The sequence below is a fragment of the Sus scrofa genome, chromosome X (assembly GCF_000003025.6).
Source record: "Sus scrofa isolate TJ Tabasco breed Duroc chromosome X, Sscrofa11.1, whole genome shotgun sequence".
Taxonomy (NCBI): Eukaryota; Metazoa; Chordata; class Mammalia; order Artiodactyla; family Suidae; genus Sus; species Sus scrofa.
In genome coordinates, this window is record NC_010461.5 from 15719289 (window position 1) to 15739805 (window position 20517).

General features: G+C 50.2%; 1 protein-coding gene across 1 annotated transcript in view; it reads right to left on the minus strand.

Annotated features, from left to right (window-relative positions):
* MAP3K15 (mitogen-activated protein kinase kinase kinase 15) overlaps nt 1-20517 on the minus strand; it is a 150480-nt gene that overhangs the window by 2391 nt on the left and 127572 nt on the right. Inside the window, exons 20-26 of the mRNA XM_021080807.1 lie at nt 7377-7560; nt 6492-6651; nt 5942-6116; nt 4650-4835; nt 3923-4028; nt 1332-1557; nt 110-222 (exon numbers count right to left, since the gene is read on the minus strand). Coding sequence (XP_020936466.1) covers nt 110-222; nt 1332-1557; nt 3923-4028; nt 4650-4835; nt 5942-6116; nt 6492-6651; nt 7377-7560 — 1150 coding nt within the window. The remainder of the gene's footprint in view (nt 1-109; nt 223-1331; nt 1558-3922; nt 4029-4649; nt 4836-5941; nt 6117-6491; nt 6652-7376; nt 7561-20517) is intronic.

Consider the following 20517-nt stretch of genomic DNA (forward strand, 5'->3'; position numbering starts at 1 on the left):
CTCGATGTGACGGAGAAGAACCTCGGCTTTGTCAGGGCTGACTGGAATACGAGCCAGATTTTGACTTAGCACACATACACAAGTCAGAGCAAGCGGAAAACTCACTCACCATTAGATTTGAATTGTAACTGAAGGTGATACAGTTCTTGAGTTTTCTGTTCTAGGGTTTGCCGTAGAAGATTCTGGTACTCTCTCTCTTTTTGAACTAGGTGTTCCAAAAGTCTGGTTTAAAAAAAGTTGTCATTCAGAGACCGCCTAACTACTCAATTCAACTTGAACACTTGTTGAACAAACAGGTTTAAAAAAAGAAAAAAAAAATGGCACAATGCTGTCAGTCTAGTTTCAGCCTGGACATGGGCACCTTCCTGGTGTTTCCTCCCCTTGAAAGCAAAGGCCAGCACTCAGGAACTTAGCCACATCGTTTCAACTTGTTCCCCTACGTCTGACCAAGGCTCTGAAACCAGTGCTCAGGCTCTTATAGACAATCAAGGCGATAGAAACCCTGCTGCTGTTGGAACATGGGCGGGGGGGGGGGGGCGGGGGGGGCTGGCAGGAATGGTGCTGCATGCACCTCGGCAGGTAGGAGGGGCACTACTGCAGACACCCCGGACTGTGCTAAATGCTCCCCCCGACGGTGGTCTCCGTACACTCAGGGGAGGACCTGTTACCCTCAGCAGGTGCCTTCCTGCTCTGCCCAGCAGCAGCCAAGGCATGGCTGTACTACAAAGGCGGGCGTGTCCGTAGGAGCCACATACTCAAGTCCACCCCTAGGGATATCTGACTCTTCTTCCAAAATGGGTATGACTGACACTGATGTCCCTCGTTAAATATTAACATTCTCAAGGGACTATTAACATTCTCAAGGGACGGAGGCAGCGAGGCATTTGGGAACCAGTACCAACTTGTTTGCTATTAGCTGTGGGTTATATATGTTATAAGCCCAGTGACTGTGGTTCCCCAGAGCAAATGGCAATTATTTTATTCATTTAACAAGTAGTTTCTGAACACCCACTATGTGCCAGCTCTCTTGAGGGAGCCTCATGGCAGTGCCAGGGTCCCCTTTGGGGAAGGCAGTCCATACATGTCCACCTCGGGATCAGGACATGACAAGGGGGAGATGCAAAGAGGAGAGGGCAAAAACTTCCTTGGGGATACACATCCCCGACTCAGCTACTTTGGCAGGGACAGGCCACAGGTGTCCCACTGGACCCACACACAGTCAGCGGCCTCGTCTTGGTGAAGAGACAGAAAAGTGCTAAATGCTGCTGCCTTTAGTATGGCCTGTGCTTGGGCACTAGAGCCGGTCCTGGTCATTGTCCCAGCCCACCCACCTGTTGGTCTCCTGCCTGAGCTGGCTCAGCTGGAGGCTCAGGTGCTGCTGGTAGAGCTGCTGGGGTTCGGCCTCCTGGGCAACCACTGAGGCAGGCCTGCTCCATCCATATGCTGCAGGCGCTTGGCTTCCTTGCGGGTCTGCTGGGGGATAGTCCTCTTCTACTTCATCCGTGTCCTTAAACACCCCTTCGCTCTCCGAGGCAGGCTCAAAGTGGGCTTGGAGCTCTGCGAAATTGATAGGGATGGAGTAGGCACAGGGAGTTATGGAAGGCCAGTAAGGGACCAAAGATAAAGAGGGAAACTTCAGGGATTTGGGGAGATCATGGTAAGTTAAGAAATGGCTCAAAAAAGCCATCAGAACAAGGCAGGCTTGCTTGACTAGTGGGGGTGTGAGAATTGCCTCGGGTTATTGGGTGGGGGGTGGGATGAGACCTGCATTCAGATTCAGACCCTGGGCAGGAGTTTGAGGACCGCCCTTCAGCTGAATTGAATACACACCTTACAGGATACTAAGGAGGAGCTACTGCTCTAAGAGGAAGAGGCAGTCTTTTCTGACCCCCACCCCCCTTGGATGAGAACACTGTAGCCCACCGGACCCTCACAAGCCGTCCTGTCTTAATAAATCTATTTCTTGCTTATCACTTTGTCTCGCTGAATTCCTTGTGCGCAGAGGCAGGAAGAACCTGAACCTCAGTGAGTCCAGACCCTGGGTGAGTGATTCTAATTTAAATCTGTGGGTTTAGGAGTTCCTGTCGTGGCGCAGCAGAAACGAATCCGACTAGGAACCATAAGAGTGCGGGTTCGATCCCTGGCCTAAGGGTTCGGCGCTGCCGTGACCTATGGTGTAGGTCGAAGATGCGGCTCTGATCCTGTCTTGCTGTTGCTGTGGCTGTGGCGTAAGCCAGCAGCTACAGCTCCAATTCGACCTCTAGCCTGGGAATTTCCATATGCTGTGGGTGCGGCCCTAAAAAGACAGGAGACCAAAAAACACACACAGCCACCACCCATTGGTTTAAGTCCCAATATAGCTCTAGACTGGCATGTGGGTTCAAGTCCGAATCTGTGTTGTGGCTAGGTTCAGGCCCTTAGTGCTGTCAGTTTCAACGTCACCGAAGAATAGGACTAGGGTTCCACAAAGCCAGAGCTTGCTGTAGCTTAGGAACGAGGCCAGCAAACGAGGGTGTTCAGGGGCTGGCCTGGCCAATGCAATGCTCCATCCGGGGCTGCTAACTCTATAAATGGAGAGGAGACCATTTCGCTCTGCAGTGGAAGGATGGTTCCTACCTGCTTACCATGGAGCAAACAGGCTTACCGGTGTTGAGTTAAGTTAGCCAAGGGCGGTTTTTAAAAGGTACAAACCGGCTTCCAACCAGGCCTATGGTTTTACTATGGTTCCCTGCTTGGAGTGAGGAGTAATGAAGTCCTGGGGTCTAACCACTCCCAGAAGCTGAGCCGGGGCAGAGTTTACTCAGGTGAGCAGCAGCAGGTGACAGGGAGGGAGCCAAGTAAAGAGAGGGAGTGGCAGTGTCAACAGACTGCCACAGAGCCGCCCTTCTACAGGGGAGGCAGCGCTGGAGGAGGCTCAACTTGGCTTGTTAAGCTGCGGGAATGTTTCGAAAACAGGGCCTACAAAAGCCAAAGGTTTCTGTAGCTACTGAGATAGAATATTAACTCAGGTAGTGTGGGAGCTTGGGCTCCGATTCATTCCTTTGATATGGATATTGAAGCTTTGTGGCTTAAGGGCTCCGGGAGTAACAACCTCCTCAGGCCTTGTTTTATTATAGGAAATGCCCATTCCCCACCGGCTTTGTTTACTGTAGGAAATGCGAATCTCTAGCCCACTCCTCAACGGATAGAAAAGGAATGAGAGGAGGGGTAGCTTAATCTAAGCAAAGAAAAGGACAAAGAAACTCTGAGACTTAGGGGACATTTCCACCCCTAGGATCTTATGGGACAAGGACTGATATGGGTAACTGAATAGGGCCAATGGGAGAAAACCACATCTCTTTGAACCCCACTTTGGTGCCTCTCCCCACCCTTAAGAGATAAAAACCTCTATAGGACAACAGAGAAAGGGGGGCTCTTCTCCCCCCTCCCAGTAACGCTGGGAGCTATTTGCTTTTCTACAATAAAAACTTTGCTTGCTTGCTGCCTGTGTGTTTGCGGAGTTCATTCTTTGATCTCCGTGAACAAGAACCCGAATTCCGGTACCATCTAACCAGTAGCACTGCCACACGATGATTCTGAGAGGAGATGGAGCCACAAAATCATCAACCAACTAGGAGGCATTCCTGAGCACCCAGGAGGATGCACTGCAGGACCTGGGCCTTCGGCTTCAAGGATCCTTTTAGATCGAGTTTAAGTCTTCAGTTAAGCCTGGGGCCATGTCAACACAGCACCTGGACTTGTTCCTAGAATGACAGAATCTTGGCCCCAAGGGGTCTGCGACAGCATGTACTTAATTGCAGGGACCTACATAGCCGAGACGGGACAGAGAAAGCAACAGGTGGTGACTGCAGAGGACATGTTCGATCTTTGCTAATAGCCACCGTGGCCTGAAGTTGACCTTGACCAAAAAGAGGGCCCTTACCTGGGATGAGGATGGTGACTGCAGCCTGCACCGCTCGTCGGATGATATTGTCCATCGCAAACATCCAGTGGGGCCTAATTAAGTGGTTCCTCAAGATTTTATTTACCTACAAATCACAAAAATCCAGATTTCTGGTCCGTTGTACTTTTCAGAAGTAGGCGTTCTTACTAATTTGAATTTGCTTCTACTCTGAGATAAAGTGTTAACCACACTGCCTGGGGTTTCTATCCGACTTTTGTTTCTTCTGGGCTGAGTCTTCCTCTAAGCTGACACCAAGCCACACTTGGGTCTGGGGCACAGGGACAGTAATCGGAGCTACCACATGGACTTCTTGGTTGTTTATTCAACGAACATTTATCAAGCACCTATGAAACCTCAGGCTGTCTTAGGGCCTGAGACACAAAGCTCAGCCAGACATGGTCTGGGACCTGGAGCAACTCACATCTGTTTGGGCAAACCCCACACCTCCTCAGCTGGCAGATGCTACCTGTTCCCAAATCCTACACTCCTGTTCTTTGTGGCCAAATGCAATTGGCCATCACTTGTACATGCATATTCGGTGTGTAGAAAGAAAACTGCTGAAACTCAGGATTCCGGGGTAAATAGCTGAGAAGAGATGGGGATTATGGGAAGAGATGATAATTGAACTCCATGGTCTTGGCTATGAGCCACTTCGATGGGTTTCCTACCTTCTGGCATGTTCTCTAGGGCCATATGGAGCACTTACAGCATCCTGAAATCCAAACAGTACCAGGTGAATCTGATGGATGGATGAGCTGTCAAAGTCCAGGTCCACCTTGAGCTTTGATATTGTGGATGCCATCACCCTGTGCTCCGGGGAACGGATGAAGTCCCTCAGGATCCCAATTATTTGCTTGATGTGGCCGACGGAGAGATGCAGCTCTTCCGAACTCTGATCCCCAAGTCCCCCCGCCCCCCAAAATAGTCATTGAGTAAATCTGAGAGAGGGATGGAAAAAATCCAAGAAGTACTGCGGGAAACTAACCAGAGTGTCCACCATCCTTTTTTTTTTTTTTTTTTTTTGTCTTTTTGCCTTTTCTAGGGCCGCTCCCGCGGCATATGGAGGTTCCCAGGCTAGGGGTCTCATCGGAGCTGTAGCTGCCAGCCTACGCCAGAGCCACAGCAACTCGGGATCCGAGCCGCATCTGCAACCTACACCACAGCTCACGGCAACACTGGATCCTTAACCCACTGAGCGAGGCCAGGGATCAAACCCGCAACCTCATGGTTCCTAGTCAGATTAGTTAACCACTGCGCCACGACGGGAACTCCGCCACCATCCTTTTGCTAATGGAGTCGGGCATTCCCCAAAGTGAGCAGCGATCTCTGGTCCTGGAATTCCCTCCATATCTTTCCTGTTAGTGGACTATGTGGCCCCCTCTCCTCTCTGCATCCCCCCCCAAACTAAGCCCCTCAAGGAAGGGTCTGCCATCCTGTTTCACCCCTTGTAAACACGCCCCCCACCCCCCAGCCAACAGGCCTTGTCAGAAGGCACAGTTCATAGTGAGGCAGTGTGGCCTCTCGCTAAAAGGACCTTTCCCCATCCAAAATGTGATAAAACTCAAAGTATTTGCTCAAGTGCCTGTTCTCCCAGCTTCTGAGGGCAACTCCTGCAGCTGGGGACTAACGTGGCTCCAGGGCTCAAAACAGGGGTGGGGGTGGTGGGGGGCAGATAATGTGAGAGCAGGACCAAGGTGGGGACCCCCTGGGCTTTCGGCGGCCACCCAGTTTGTTTTCCACCAGGAGGCAGCACTGCCCCATCAATGCCTGCTTTCACCGCAGTGTTCCGCAAATTCCGGTTTCAGTGGAGTTTTTTTTTTTTTTTTTTTCTTCGTATTTTCTTTTGTTTTGTTGGAAGAGGGAAGGATGTTGGGAAACACTTGTGGTGATTATTTCAACTGTGCAAATGTCCCAGGGTGGCAAGAACACCCGTCCCATTTGGACCTGTTGTGGGACCTGGCCCCGGGTGGGGGTCCTGGCCCCCATGCCCAGCTGTACCTGGGCCACGCACTCCTGCAGGTTGGAAGCCACCTGGTTCTGTTCTTCCCAGAGGATCTTGTAGAGGATGGCACGGCGCTCGCTGTCCTTGCGCAGCAGGAAGAGGCCCGGGTCCCTGTCCTCCGGGGATGAGGCTGCGCTCCGGTCCTCCGAGGCCGAGCTCTCATCTGGAACACTGCAGACAAACGCAGGCGACAATCCCTCAGGGTTTTTCCTATTTCCACCCCCCTCCCCCGCCCTATCAGTGTTGGGATTGCAGGAGAGAGGGGAGGGAGGAAGGGGGAAGGAGGGGGATGAGAGGGAGAGGTTGAGGAGCGACAGGGGAGGGGGAGGGGCCGCAGGGAAGGGGAAGGGAGGAGGGGGAAGGGGGGCAGAGGGCAAGAGGAGCGGGAAGGGGACAGTTAGCACTGCCCTCCTCTCCTGCACTGCTGTCACCCGCCCACCCACCCCTACTGATGGTGCAGAAAGGAATCAAAAGCCCTTCAAGGCCGTCGGCCATCTGGCTTAAACCTGGGAGGTCCTCTGTCCCCAAGGGGCTGGGTGCCTATACCTGAGCAGTTGGCTGAGCCGGTGCTTGGATGGCCGAGCCTTCTCGAAGAACGTATCCGGCTGGGCGTCAGAGTCCGGGGAGATGGAGCCGTGCTCGCTGCTGCTGCTGCCCACCGGCTCCCCCGACGGGGGCAGGGCCAGCACGGTGCCCCGGGGACCCTCTGTGCAGGGGAGCAGAACCAGAGGGGAAGGCTGAGTCCCGAGCAGCCCCTCGGGCCAGGTGACCCACCCAGGGGCCTGAGGCTGTACTGCTTTAGCTGGGGGATGCAAGGGATCACCCAGGGGTCCTAGGTAGATGCAGGTTCTGCTTCAGTGGGTCCAGGATGGGCCCAAGACCCTGCATTTCTAAGCAGCTGGCGGGGAGTCAATCACTGTCTGGGACCAAGATGCTGCGCTGCTCTGTCCTGGCTTCCGCTTCCAACCCCAGGGACACCAGGGCCACTCTTACGTCACTGCCCAGGAAGGACATAGTGCCCTGGAAGGGGTTGCTGACTTGAGTGGCTGCAGGACAGACACCCTTTAATTGAGGTCGGGAGCGGCACAGGGTGACGGGCCAGGCTCCAAACATCAAGTGCCAGGCTCTGCCCATGGGGGAGACACAAAACCCCAGCCACAAAACCCTCACCTCCCTCCTGGGCCCAATCCTGAACGCAAGACTTTAACAGACAAGGCGGTGAGTGAGGACACACTGCTGTCGCCAGTGGGGCTCCATGTGTCTCTGTCAGCAAATCGAGAGACATTTACTTGCTAGGTTTTGACGACGCCCCATCTACTGCACCAAGCCCTGTCCCTCTTCACAAAAACGGGCACCCCGCGGGCAGCTGGCTCTGAGCAACAGACAAGCCTGGGCCTGAGCGATGGCCCCAGCTGGCCAGGGAGGCCTCACCTGCCGGCTTGAAAGCCATTCGGATCTTCTTGCCCTTGTTCACCTGCTTTAAGAAACCCTCCTGGAGCAGGCCAGCGGCGGTGACGCGTTTGCGGGGGTCAGGCTCAAAACAGGATACAATGAAAGCTCTGGCTTCAGCGGAAAGGGTTTCCGGAATCTCAGGGTGAATCTTAAACATCCCCACCTGCATTGAAGGGAGAGGTAACCAATGGGACAGCGAGGCCTTGGGCAAGCCCGGCGCACACGCCCGCAATACAAAGCTCTTGCATCTGCCTCCTAGGAGGGCTGGCAAAGGTGTCCCACAACAGCGTAATGACGCGTGTCGGGGTCCAGGCCCCGCTGGCCTCCGGGGACTATGCTTTGCCCGGTGGCCTGTGGGGGGAGTGCTGTTGGCTAGGGGGTGGCTTCAGAGCTTAGGCTTGAAGAGGTCTCGGGGCTTGTGCCCTAGTCCTCGTGGAGCTGAGGCCACCAGGCAGGGAGGATGCTCGGGATGCAGGGCCACATGCAAGAGGCCCTCCGAGAGCATCATGGCCTAGCCAAGCCATCAAGCAAGCAAGCCCAGGCGACAGCAGCAGCAGAGCTAACCGTCAGCCTACAGAATTGTCAGAACTCAAAGGTGCTGATTTTACGCCTCTAAAGTTCGCGGGTGGTTTGTTAGGCAGCAGCAGGTGACTGAGATGCATCTTGGATGACAGCCTGCTGCAGCAAGAGCTCAGAGGGTGCTCAAAGGCACCTGTGGCCTGTTCCCTGATGCACGGGGTCCCCAAAAGACACCCCTACTCCTCTCGCTCTCTATGCATTCACAGCCCAAATCTCCAACCTCGAGCTGTAAAACACACGCCAAACCTGGAGGCTGGTAACTTGGGACCCACAGCCTCATCTGCATGGGGTACAAGCAGCTGAGGGAGGGGGCACTGCCCTTTCCTGTTCGGGCTCCAGCCACAATCTCTGCTTCAGCTCCCACTGCTGGCCAGCTCATCGCTGTCCCGCTACGGGCTCCCTGTCCTTGCCACCATGCCAGGGAGCTGGAGCTGGAGCCGGGGTCGAGTTGTCACAGCTCAGTGTGACACGGAACTGCTTCCACAAGTCCTGCTCATCCATCCTGCATGATGGCCTCCTGGGTCTAGCTGTTCCCATGGGGGGTGGCTCTCTCTTCATCTTCAAAGGCTGCAGTCTTCTCCCCATCTTTTCTAAGCCCGCCCAAGCCAGGAGTAGAAGCCGTTCCAGATCCACCCTGTTCCCAGCTCCTGGGCGACGCCGGGGGGCCTCTCTTGCCCCCTTGATGAGATTGGGGCGCCGGCAAGAGCGAACCGCAAGCTTCCAACTTCACAGCCGGAAGTCCCTGGACCAGGGCCACAGCCACGGCTTCTGACACGTTGCTCTTCACGGGCACGGTGGACAGTTGGAGAGTTTGGGATTGAGGGGAGGCGGACATGGGGCACTACTGTTCCCTGGGCACAAGTTTCAGTCAAATAAGAATACCTTCCAGCGATCTGCTGTCCAGCACTGGGCCTGAGTCAATGATCCCGTTACCAAGCGAGATGTCTTGGGGTGTTCTGATCACAACACGGTGTTTTTAAAAAATGAGTGTGGGATGTGAACACTATAGACTGAACAGACTGCAACTCCCAAGATCTGAAACGCAAGGCACATTCCAGGTGTCGCCCCTCAGCTGAGGGGTGGGGACATACGAGCACCAGGGGAGGCCAGAGACAAAAATCTCAGGACAAGAACCCAAAGAGGAAGGGGGTAGCTTCTCCCCTTGCTCTTGGAAAGCAAAGAGCCAATGTGGGCACCGTGTTAGTTTTAAGGCCGTTCCGCTGCCACTCTGAAGGTCCCTGTATTTGTTTGCTAGGGCTGCCACACAAAGTACCACGAAGTGGCTGGCTGAAAATAATGGACGTGGAGTTCCCTCTGTGGTGCAGTGGGTTAAGGATCTGGCGGATAGGATTCGACCCCTGGCCTGGGAACTTCCATATGCCGTGGGTATGGCCCTCAACAAAAACACACACAATGGAAATGTGTTCTCTCATGGTTTTGGAGGCTTGAAGACCAAAGTCAAGCTGCTGACAGGACCACACTTCGTCTGAACCGGGTCAGGGAACCCTCCCCCGCCTCTTCCTAGCTTTGGCCTTCCTTAGCTTGCAGAAGCATCGCTCCACCCTCTGCCTTCACAGGGCGTCTCCCTCTGTCTCTCCACATCATCCTCTCTAGTGTTTATGGCCGAGCCACCTCCCCTCCTTTTTTGGCCACACTCTCAGTGTGTGGAAGTTCCCGGGCCAGGGATCAAACCCACGCCACAGCAGTGACCCAAGCTGCTACAGTGACAAGGCCGGATCCTTAACCTGCTGCACCACAGGAGAAGCCTTAAGTTTCCCCTTTCTATAAGGCTACTGGCCATAGTGGATTAGGGCCAGTATGGTTGATCCCCCAAATTTGATGATCTCTGCAAAGACCCTATTTCCAAAAAGGGCTCATTCTGAGGTAGTGGGAATTGGAACTTTGACATATCTTTTTGGGGGGCAATTCAACCCATAAGAGCCCTTTTGCAGGAAAGACAGTTCCCTTTCACACACTGATCAGAAGTTTTTTGAAATTTTCTAAAGGATTCTAGAGATGCCAGAAATAATATTTTGTTCTTTTGCTTCTTAGGGCTACACCTGAGGCATGTGAAGTTCCCAGGCTAGGGGTCAAATCAGAGCTGCAGCTACCAGCCTAAACCACAGCCATAGCAACGCCAGATCCTTAACCCACTGAGTGAAGCCAGGGATCAAACTTGCATCCTCATGGATACTAGTTGGGTTCATTACCACTGAGCCACAATGGGAACTCGCCAGAAATAATTTCTACCATCTTTGCAAAGAGAAGTCAGAGGACATTAATTACTTAATAATGGATTTGCAGTTTGCAATAAAAATGGACTTTAGGAGTTCCCGTTGTGGCACAACAGAAATGAATCTGACTAGGAACCATGAGGTTGCGGGTTTGATCCTTGGCCTCGCTCAGTGAGTTAAGGATCTGGCATTGCCATGAGCTGTGGTGTAGGCTGCAATGCGGCTCGGATCTGGCATTGCTGTGGCTGTGGTGGAGGCCGGCAGCTGCAGCTCCAATTAGACCCCTAGCCTGGGAATCTCCATATGCCGCAGGGGCGGCCCTAAAAAGCAAAAAAAAAAAAAAGGACTTTACCTACCATCCGAAAAAATATATTTTCAAATAATCTGTATAGCTCATCGGCTGACTGGACAGAGGAGGGAAGAGGGCAGGGGAGCTGCTCGTGCCCAGTGGACCAACTGAAGTCACAAGCTTCAGACAGGTGTCCTGAGTATCGTAGGAAGTTGGCAGCAAGTCAGAGAGCAGCCAGCCAGGCTGCTCTGGTGGCTTTTCCATCACCAGCTGGTATTCACTCCTGAGATGGAAACTGGGGGAAGATGTTTGCCAGCCTGTTAGCTCTGTCCTGGACAGACATGCAAAGGCTGGGAGGTCTCTCACTGTCGTCTACCGGCCCTGGAGTTCAGGGTCTTGTTGGGATTACAGGTGCCAGGAGACACGCATTGACTTGAGGTCTTGGCTTCATCGCTACCGGACAGTGCTGGGGGAGGGAGAAGCGCAGAGAACCTTCTGCAGGACTGGGCTGGGAGTGCTGCAAGGCAATCACAATACAGGGCCCTTGGAGCCCGCTGAGCAGGTGGCACTCAGCTCCTGGCAGAGCCCTGGGCCCCTTCCTCTGAAGTCTTCCTGCAGAAGAGGCTGAACCTAAAGACGTAGGTTTGGGGGCTGCAGGGCAGGCAGGCCTGGGAAGCCATCACGCGTGGCGGAGAAGCAGGAAGAAAGGCCTCTGGAAGTCTGTTCCATCAGGCTGTGGCCAGGTACTGCGACCTTGTCATCTATTAGCAGTGGTCACTCGGCCTCTTGTGACCCTCCTCTCTTCCTTCTGAGCTTTGGGGCGAACAGAAGTGCTCCATGGAAGGCCAGTGCTGGTACTGGCCTCTGAAGGTTACGGCTGTTCTTCAACTTTTCTAAGTGTCCACAGAACCAGAAGCCACAGACCTGACCTGGGACACACTTGGCATTAGTTTCCCTTGGAGTCGCAAGCAGGCATGTCCCTTCGCAAGGGAGCGTGCCCAGCATAAACCATCGGTCTCCTGTGGGCCTCAGCATACAGGCTGCCCTTGCTGTCACCTCTGGCTGGGAAGGTTTTTGGGCAGGGGAGGGAGAACAAAACAGCTTTTACTGCTTTGCTAGGCAAAGGAGGCCACAGCAGGCTAATGCCTTAAAGACTGCGCCCCCTCTGGGAGAGAAGAGGAGGCACTTTCACAGTTTGGGACTGGGAAGAGGAACACAAATGAGCATCAGCGGAGATGCGAGCTTTCACTCTTCTACAGAGCTGCTACTGAGTGGCCCCAGGACTGGGTCTGGTGGTCCTGGAATGAAGAATAGCTCATCATCATGGAAACAACCTAAATGTCCATCAACAGATGACTGGATTAAAAAGATGGGGTATATATATACAATGGAATACTACTCAGCCATAAAAAAGAATGACATAATGCCATTTGCAGCAACATGGATGGAACTAGAGACTCTCATCCTGAATGAAGTCAGTCAGAAAGAGAAAGACCAATACCATATGATATCACTTAAATCTGGAATCGAATATACGGCACAAATGAACCTTTCCACAGAAAAGAAACTCATGGACATGGAGAAGAGACTTGTGGTTGCCAAGAGGGAGGGGGAGAGAGTGGGATGGACTGGGAATTTGGGGTTACTAGATGCAAACTACAGCCTTTGGAATGGATAAGCAATGGGATCCTGCTGTGTAGCACTGGGAACTATGTCTTGTCACTTGCGATGGAGCAGGATGATGTGAGAAAAAAAACGTATATATGTATGTGTGACTGGGTCACCTTGCTCTACAGGAGAAAATTGACAGAACACTGTAAACCAGCCATAATGGAAAAAAATCATTAAAAAAAAAAAGAATACTTCATCAAGTAGTTAACATCTTCCATTCGGTGGGGGTTTAGTTCTGTGGAAGAGCTCGAAGATACTGTTATGCGTATCCCTTGAGGGGAAACCAGGACCCTGCTCCCCAGGCTGCACTATTGTTTGTTTGTTTGTTTCTTTCTTTCTTTTTCTTTTTCTTTGTTTTTTGGCTTTTTAGGGCCACACCTGCGGCATATGGAGATTCCCAGGCTAGGGGTTCCATCAACACTACAGCTGCCGGTCTACACCACAGCCACAGCAACTTGGGATCCTAGCTGCATCTGCAAAATATACCACAGCTCACGGCAACTCCGGATCCCTAACCCACTGAGCAAGGCCAGGGATGGAACTCACAACCTCATGGTTTTTGGTCGGATTTGTTTCCACTGTGCCATGACAGGAACTCCTTTTTTTTGAATCTCCACTTCTGTTTTATCTTTCCCCAAGTCTTCTAGGGAACGAGGAGGGGGTGACAACTGCTCTGGCTACTTCCTGCTGAAATGGGGGGTGGGGGGGGGAGTCCTGCCTCAATGTAGGGAATGGACACCGAATTAGAAATGACAAGTCCTAGATTTGAGTCTTAGATGATTAAGATCTGAATTCCTTGGCCATTTTGGTGCCATACACCCAGTTAGAAGTGGGAGGTGTGACAACTGGAACTTCAAGAGACAAAACAGATCTCATCCCCTGAGGAATACAGGAGAACAAGCCTGAAACCCAGTTTGAAACTGGCACTGTGGGGAGACTTGTAGCCAGTCGTGTAATTTTGAAACCCAGCAGGACCCTGTAGGGTTTCTGGGCACAAGTCTCTGTCTTCTTTTAGGAAATAGGACTCATTCAGCCTCCATGACCTTCCCTGTGTTGAAAAGGGGCAGGTTCAGGCAGGTGCTTATCAGGGAAGGGAGGGATACAGAGACCAGGGAGGAGCAGTCAAGCAACAATTGTGGGGAGTTCCCATTGTGGCTCAGCAGTAATGAGCCAGACTAGTATCCATGAGGATGTGGGTTCGATCCCTGGCCTTGCTCAGTGGGTTAAGGATCTGGCATTGCTGTGAGCTGTGGTGTAGGTCACAGACTCAGCTTGGATCTTGTGTTTCTGCGGCTGTGGTGTAGGTCAGCAGCTACAGTTCCAATTCAACCCACAGTCTGGGAGCTTTTTACGGTGTGGCCCTAAAAAGACAAAAAAAAAAAAAAAAAAAAAAAAAAGAGAGAGAGAGAGACAATAGTGCAGACAAGGGCAGGGTCCTGGTTCCTCCTCAAGGAATATAAATAACAAGATCTTTGAGTTCTGCAGAACTAAACCCCCCACCAAATGGAACATGTTACTTACCCGATGAAGCATTCTTCCCGGACCACCAAACCCAATCCCGGGGCCATTAAACACCAACTTTAAAGAAGAAGACAAGTTTCCATCTACCCTGATCCTTATCTGCGGACCTATTTTCCACTCCAAAACTTTATTTTTTGTCTTTTCTATGGCTGAACCTGTGGCGTACGGAGGTTCCCAAGCTAGGGGTCCAATCGGAGCTGTTGCCATGGGCCTACACCAGAGCCACAGCAACGCGGGATCCGAGCCACATCTGCGACCTACACCACAGCTCATGGCAATGCCAGATCCTTAACCCACTGAGCGAGGCCAGGGATCGAACCCGCCACCTCATGGTTCCTAGTTGGATTCGTTAACCACTGAGCCACAATGCGAACTCCTCCACTCCACAACTTTAAAACTTAAGGGACCACTAACTGAAACTACCCACCTTGGCCAGCCAAGATAATAGCTACTTGCATGCATCTCACAGCAGGAGGCCCTGATAAGGACCCTGTGCTGTTTTGAGGACTAAGCTGGAGGATTGGGGCGGGGGGGGGGGGCAATAGGAGGGAGGAGATGACCAACCTCCCAGAATTCTTGGTGCTGGAATCCTTTTGGCTGAGAGGTGTGTACGCCGCCAAGAAGGACCCTGAGTACGGTTGAGCAAGACCAGTGGCCAGAGATAACAGAAACCAACTGCATTCCCATAAAACTGGAGACTGCAAGCTCCAGGGCAGGGAGTTCTCCCGGGTTCCCTCACCTGCTGCCTGGCCTGGGCGCCCCTTCCCAATAAAGTCTCTTGCTTTGTCCGCGCGTGTGTCTCCTCAGACAATTCATTTCTGAGCATCAGACAAGCGCCCATGCTCAGGCCCTGGAAGGGGTCCCCCTTCCTGCAACAAAACTATCTTCTATTCGCTCCCAAAGGAGGGCAACGTCTTTAGGGCATTAGCCTGCTGGGACCTCCTTTGCCTGGCAGAGCAATAAAGCTATTTTATTCTCCTTCACCCAAAACTCTGTCCTCGCATTTCTGTTTGGCACCTGTGGACAGAGGCCGAGTTACAGCAGCAATTTTACCTAAGTAGGCTTTAACTTCCTTTTTTTAAAAATTTTTTATTTTTTGGTCTTTTTAGGGCCACATCCACGGCATATGGAGGTTCCCAGGCTAGGGGTCGAATCAGAGCTGTAGCCACTGGCCTACGCCAGAGCCACAGCAATGCCAGATATGAGCCTGGTCTGTGACCTACACCACAGCTCACGGCAATGACAGATCCTTAACCCACTAAGCGAGGCCATGGATCGAACCTGCGTCCTCGTGGATACCAGTCAGATTTGCTTCCGCTGAGCCACGATGGGAACTCCAGGAGGTTTTTTAACTTCTTTTCTTTTTTTTGTCTTTTGTCTTTTTAGGGCCGCATCCGCGGCATATGGAGGTTCCCAGGTCAAATTGAAGCTGTAGCCACTGGCCTACACCACAGCAGACATGGCTTGGATCCCGTGTTGCTATGGCTGTGGTGTAGACCCAGCTGCAGCTCTGATTCGACTCCTAGCCCAGGAACTTACACAGGCCACAGATGTGGCCCTAAAACCAAAAAAGGGAGTAAGTTTAGTCATTGACTATACAGGCTTCTCCACAATGATTGGTGTAATTCCTCAGGAATCTCAGACTAAATTCCTGACAGGCCTCTCAAGGCCGGAAAAGGCATGCCAAGGCCTGCCATCAGATTTTTGCCTTGGTAGATTTCTCTTTTCTAGAGGTCCCCCAGTTAATCAAACTTCCTAGAATTCTCACTGTGGCACAGTGGGTTAAAGATCAGGTGTTGTCTCTGTGGTGACACAGGTTCGATCCCTGGCCCGGCACAGTGGGTTAAGAATCTGGTGTTGCTGCAGCTGTGACGTAGGGTGCAGCTGTGGCTTGGATTCGATCCCTGGCCTAGGAACTTCCATATGCTGCAGATGCAGCTGAAAAAGAAAAAAACGAAGATTACTGCACATGCCGGCAGAAATCTTTCCTATTCACCTGATAACAGTGCTCAAACCCCAAGAGTCCAATTTCTGGAGGGACCAAGCAGAGAGAAAAGAATAATATTTTAATTTTACTCACAGAGGTCTAATTTGTCCAACTGCTCTAAGTCATAAGGAGTTTGAGGGGAAGAGCTTCCCTATGTCTGGAAAACACAGATCAAAACCAGTAATATTCCAGACAAGGCAAAGTATAAACATGATAACCATATAATCACTAATTCTTTTTGTTATCTGCTTTATGAAGGCATCAAGTTCTTCATTAGGACTTCTTTTTTTTTTTTTTTTTTACCTAGTTCAGTGGTATTGTCTGAAATTTATCAGAAATGGGTACTTGTGAACATTCCTGAGGATAAAGCACTTTTTTTTTTTTTGTCTTTTTTTTTTGTCTTTTGTTGTTGTTGTTGTTGCTATCTCTTGGGCCGCTCCCGCGGCATATGGAGGTTCCCAGGCTAGGGGTTGAATTGGAGCTGTAGCCACTGGCCTACACCAGAGCCACAGCAACGCGGGATCCGAGCCGCGTCTGCAACCTACACCACAGCTCACGGCAACGCCGGATCGTTAACCCACCGAGCAAGGGCAGGGACCGAACCTGTGACCTCATGGTTCCTAGTCGGATTCGTTAACCACTGCGCCACGACGGGAACTCCATAAAGCACTTTTTTGCAAAAGCACCAGAGTAAATAATAGCTGTCTATCAATGGCACAAAAGGAGTTCCTGCTGTGGCGCAGGAGGTTAAGAATCTGACTACAGTGACTTGGGTTCTATCCTCGGTCTGGCAAGGTCACATGGGTTCATTCCTGGCCTGGCAATGCCACAGCTGTGCTGTCAGTCATAGCCACAGCTCAGATTCAGTCCCTGGCCTGGCAACTTCCATATGCTGGGGGTGTGGCCATAAAAAAAAAAAAGACACAAAGACTTAAAAGGGCACCCGTTAAACATCTGATTACAATGTAATCGGTAAAGAACTAATATTGTTCAAATGGCCATACTACCCCAAACAACCTACAGATTTAATGCAATCCCTATCAAATTACCCATGACATCTTTGACAGAACCAGAACAAACAATTCAAAACTTTGTATGGAACCATAAAAGACCCAGAATTGCCAACACAATCCTTGAGGAAAAAAAACCAAGCAGGAGGCATCACTCTCCCAGACTTTGGACAATATGACAGAGCTACAGCAATCAAGACAGTATAGTGCTCGTTCAAAAACAGACATTCAGACCAATGCAACAGACAAGCAAACGCAGAAATAAACCCAGACACCTAGGGTCAATTAATTTTTGACAAAGGAGGCAAGAATATAAAATGGGAAAAAGACAGTCTTTTCAGTAAGTGGTGCTGGGAAAACTGGACAGCTGCATGTAAATCAATGAAACTAGAACACACCCTCACACACACCATGCACAAAAATAAACTCGAAATGGCTTTAAGACTTAAACATAAGATAAGACACCATAAAACTCCTAGAAGAGAACATAGGCAAAACATTCTCGGATATCAACCGTACAAATGTTTTCTTAGGTCAGTTTCCTGAAGCAATAGAAATAAAACCAAAAATAAACCAATGGGATTTCATTAAACTGACATGCTTTTGCATAGCAAAGGAAACCATAAAACAAAAACAAAAAGACAAACTATGGAATGGGAGAAAATAATTGCAAATGATGCAACCAACAAGGCTTAATCTGCAAAATACACAAACAACTCATAGAACTCAACAGTAAAAAAAAGCAAACAACTCAACTGAAAAATAGGCAGACAAGGGAGTTCCCATTGTGGAACAGCGGAAATGAATCTGACTAGTATCCATGAGGATGCGGGTTCGATCTCCGGCTTTGATCAGTAGGTTGGGGATCTGGTGTTACCATGAGCTGGGGTGTAGGTTGTAGATGCAGATTTGACCCCGCATTGCTGTGGCTGTGCTGTAGGCCAGCAGCTGCAGTTCCTATTCAACCCCTGGCCTGGGAACTTCTATATGCTGCAGGTACAGCCCTAAAAAGCAACAAAACAAAACAAAACAAAACACTACAACGAGGAACCACCTCACATCAGTCAGAATGGCCATCATTAATACGTCCACAAAAAACAAATGCTGGAGAGGGTGGGGAGAAGAGGGAACTCTCCTGCACTGTTGGTGGGAATGTAAATTGGTACAACCACAATGGAGAACAGTATGGAGGTACCTCAGAAAACTAAACATAGAACTACCATATGACCCAGCAATCCCACTCCTGGGCATATATCCAGACAAAACTGTCATTGAAAAAGATACATGCACCCCCACGTTCACTGCAGCACTACTCACAATAGCCAAGACATGGAAACAACCTAAATGTCCATCGACAGATGAATGGATTAAGAAGATGTGGTACATATACACAATGGAATAGTACTCAGCCATAAAAAAGAATAAAACCATGCCATTTGCAGTAACATGGATGAAACTAGAGACTCTCACACTAAGTGAATTAGGTCAGAAAGAGAAAGACAAATACCCTATGATGTCACTTATACATGGAATCTAAATATGGCACAAATGAACCTATCTACAAAACCGAAACATCATGGAAAAACAGAGCAGACTTGTGGTTGCCAGAGGCGGGTGGGGAGTGGGATGGACTGGGAGTTTGGGGTTAGCGGATGCCAACTATTATATTTAGAATGGATAGGTAATGAGATCCTGCTGTATAGCACAGGGAACTATATCCAATCACTTGTGATAGAACATGATAGAAGATAATACGAGAAAAAGAATGTATTTATATGTGTGTGTGACTGGGTCACTTTGCTGTACAGCAGAAATTGACAGAACATTATAAACCAACTCTAATAAAAATTATTTCACTGAAAATAAAAACAATGTAATTGGTAAAGAAACTTGGTTACAATAGCCAGCATTATGACGTGGTAACATTTTCAGGACATATTGGATTTGTAAGAACTCCATATAATTTTTAGAATGTCTGCATTAATAACACATCAATACGGTATAACCGGAGAAGGCTTATTACACATTTGACAATTCTTTCTTCGTAATTTAACACACCACACAATCCTGGTTAATTTAGTATTGCTCTGAGATGCCTCAAGGTTCCTCTGGAGCATCCCAAAGTCCTCTGGAGGTCAAATGAACCTTTACAATCTGTCCAATAATACCTATTTACTTAACCAAGATGACAAAATATTTCAAAAGCAAATAGCGATCACTTAAAGGCAAAGAACTTCACAAAACCTGTTATCAAAAGTAGCATTTCAAGAATCTTTGTTCTCTTAACAGCAAGAAACCAAACCCAAGTCTTGCCCCACTCCACTCCTTAGAAAATCCATTTACCCAACTAAGTTTCCCTTTTCCCAAACCTTTTACAACTTTCTGTATCCATAGTATTTTGTCCCCTATTTTCCTCTCCATTCAGAAGCAATCGCCTCTTTTCCTTTAAGAAAATGCATTGCCATTTCTCATACCTTCTGTTTAAAACATCCTACTTTCCTTAAGCAACCGTGGACTGTCTTCTACACCAGTACTCAGGACTGGTAAACACAAATACCAGTAATTTCTAAAAACACGCGCTTTTTATTTGTTTATTTTTATATTTTTTGTCTTTTCTGCCTTTTTTAGGGCCGCGCTGGTGGCATATGGAGGTTCCCAGGCCAGGGGTTGAATTGGAGCTGTAGCCGCCGGCCTCCACCACAGCCACAGCAACTCGGGATCCGAGCCGCGTCTGCAACCTACACCACAGCTCTTGGCAAGGCCGGATCCTTAACCCACTGAGCGAGGCCAGGGATCAAACCCGCAACCTCATGGTTCCTAGTCGGATTCGTTTCCGCTGCACCACAATGGGAACTCCACATGTGCTTTCTTACAGTGAAGATCTTAGGGTAGCACCAAACATACTCCTCAAGAGCCCTAAATACATTGGTTTCTCTGTCTCGTAATTGATGTCTATCTTACTTTATTTGGGAATGACCCAGCAGTTCAACAAACTTCCGTCATTTAACTTAGCATCACTCTACATTTCAAGTGGCCAAGTATCTGGAGAGATTATTCTTTTTCATCCTTTGCTTTTTAGGGCTGCACCTGCAGCATATGTAAGTTCCCAGGCTAGGGGGTTGAACTGGAGCTGCACATGCCAGCCTACCCGCCATGGCCACAGCAATGCCAGATCTGAGCCACCTACAACCACACCTCATGGCAATGTCAGATCCTTAACCCACTGAGTGATGCCAGGGATCAAACCTGCATCCTCATGGATGTTGTAACCAGCTGCGCCTCAGTGTGAACTCCCTGGAGAGATGATGATGATGATGATGATTTTTGCTTTTTTTTGGGGGCTGCACCTGCGGCATATGGAGGTTCCCAGGCTAGGGGTTGAATCGGAGCTGCAGCTGCCAGCCTACACCACAGCAATGCAGGATCCAAGCTGAGTCTGCGACTACACCACAATTCACAGCAATGCTGGATCCCCAACCCACCGAGCGAGGCCAGGAATCGAACACACAACCTCATGGTTACTAGTCAGATTTGTTTCTGCTGTGCCACAATAGGAACTCCAGAAAGATTATTCTTTTTTTTTTTCTTTTTTTAGGGCCACACCCATGGCATATGGAGGTTCCCAGGCCAGGGGTCCAATCAGAGCTATAGTTGCTGGCCTACACCACAGCCACAGCAACACCAAATCCAAGGTGCATCTGCGACCTACGCCACAGTTCATGGCAACGCCGGACCCTTAACCCACTGAGCGAGGCCAGGGACCAAACCCTCCACCTCATGGTTCCTAGTCAGATTCGTTTCTGCTGTGCCACAACGGGAACTCCCAGAA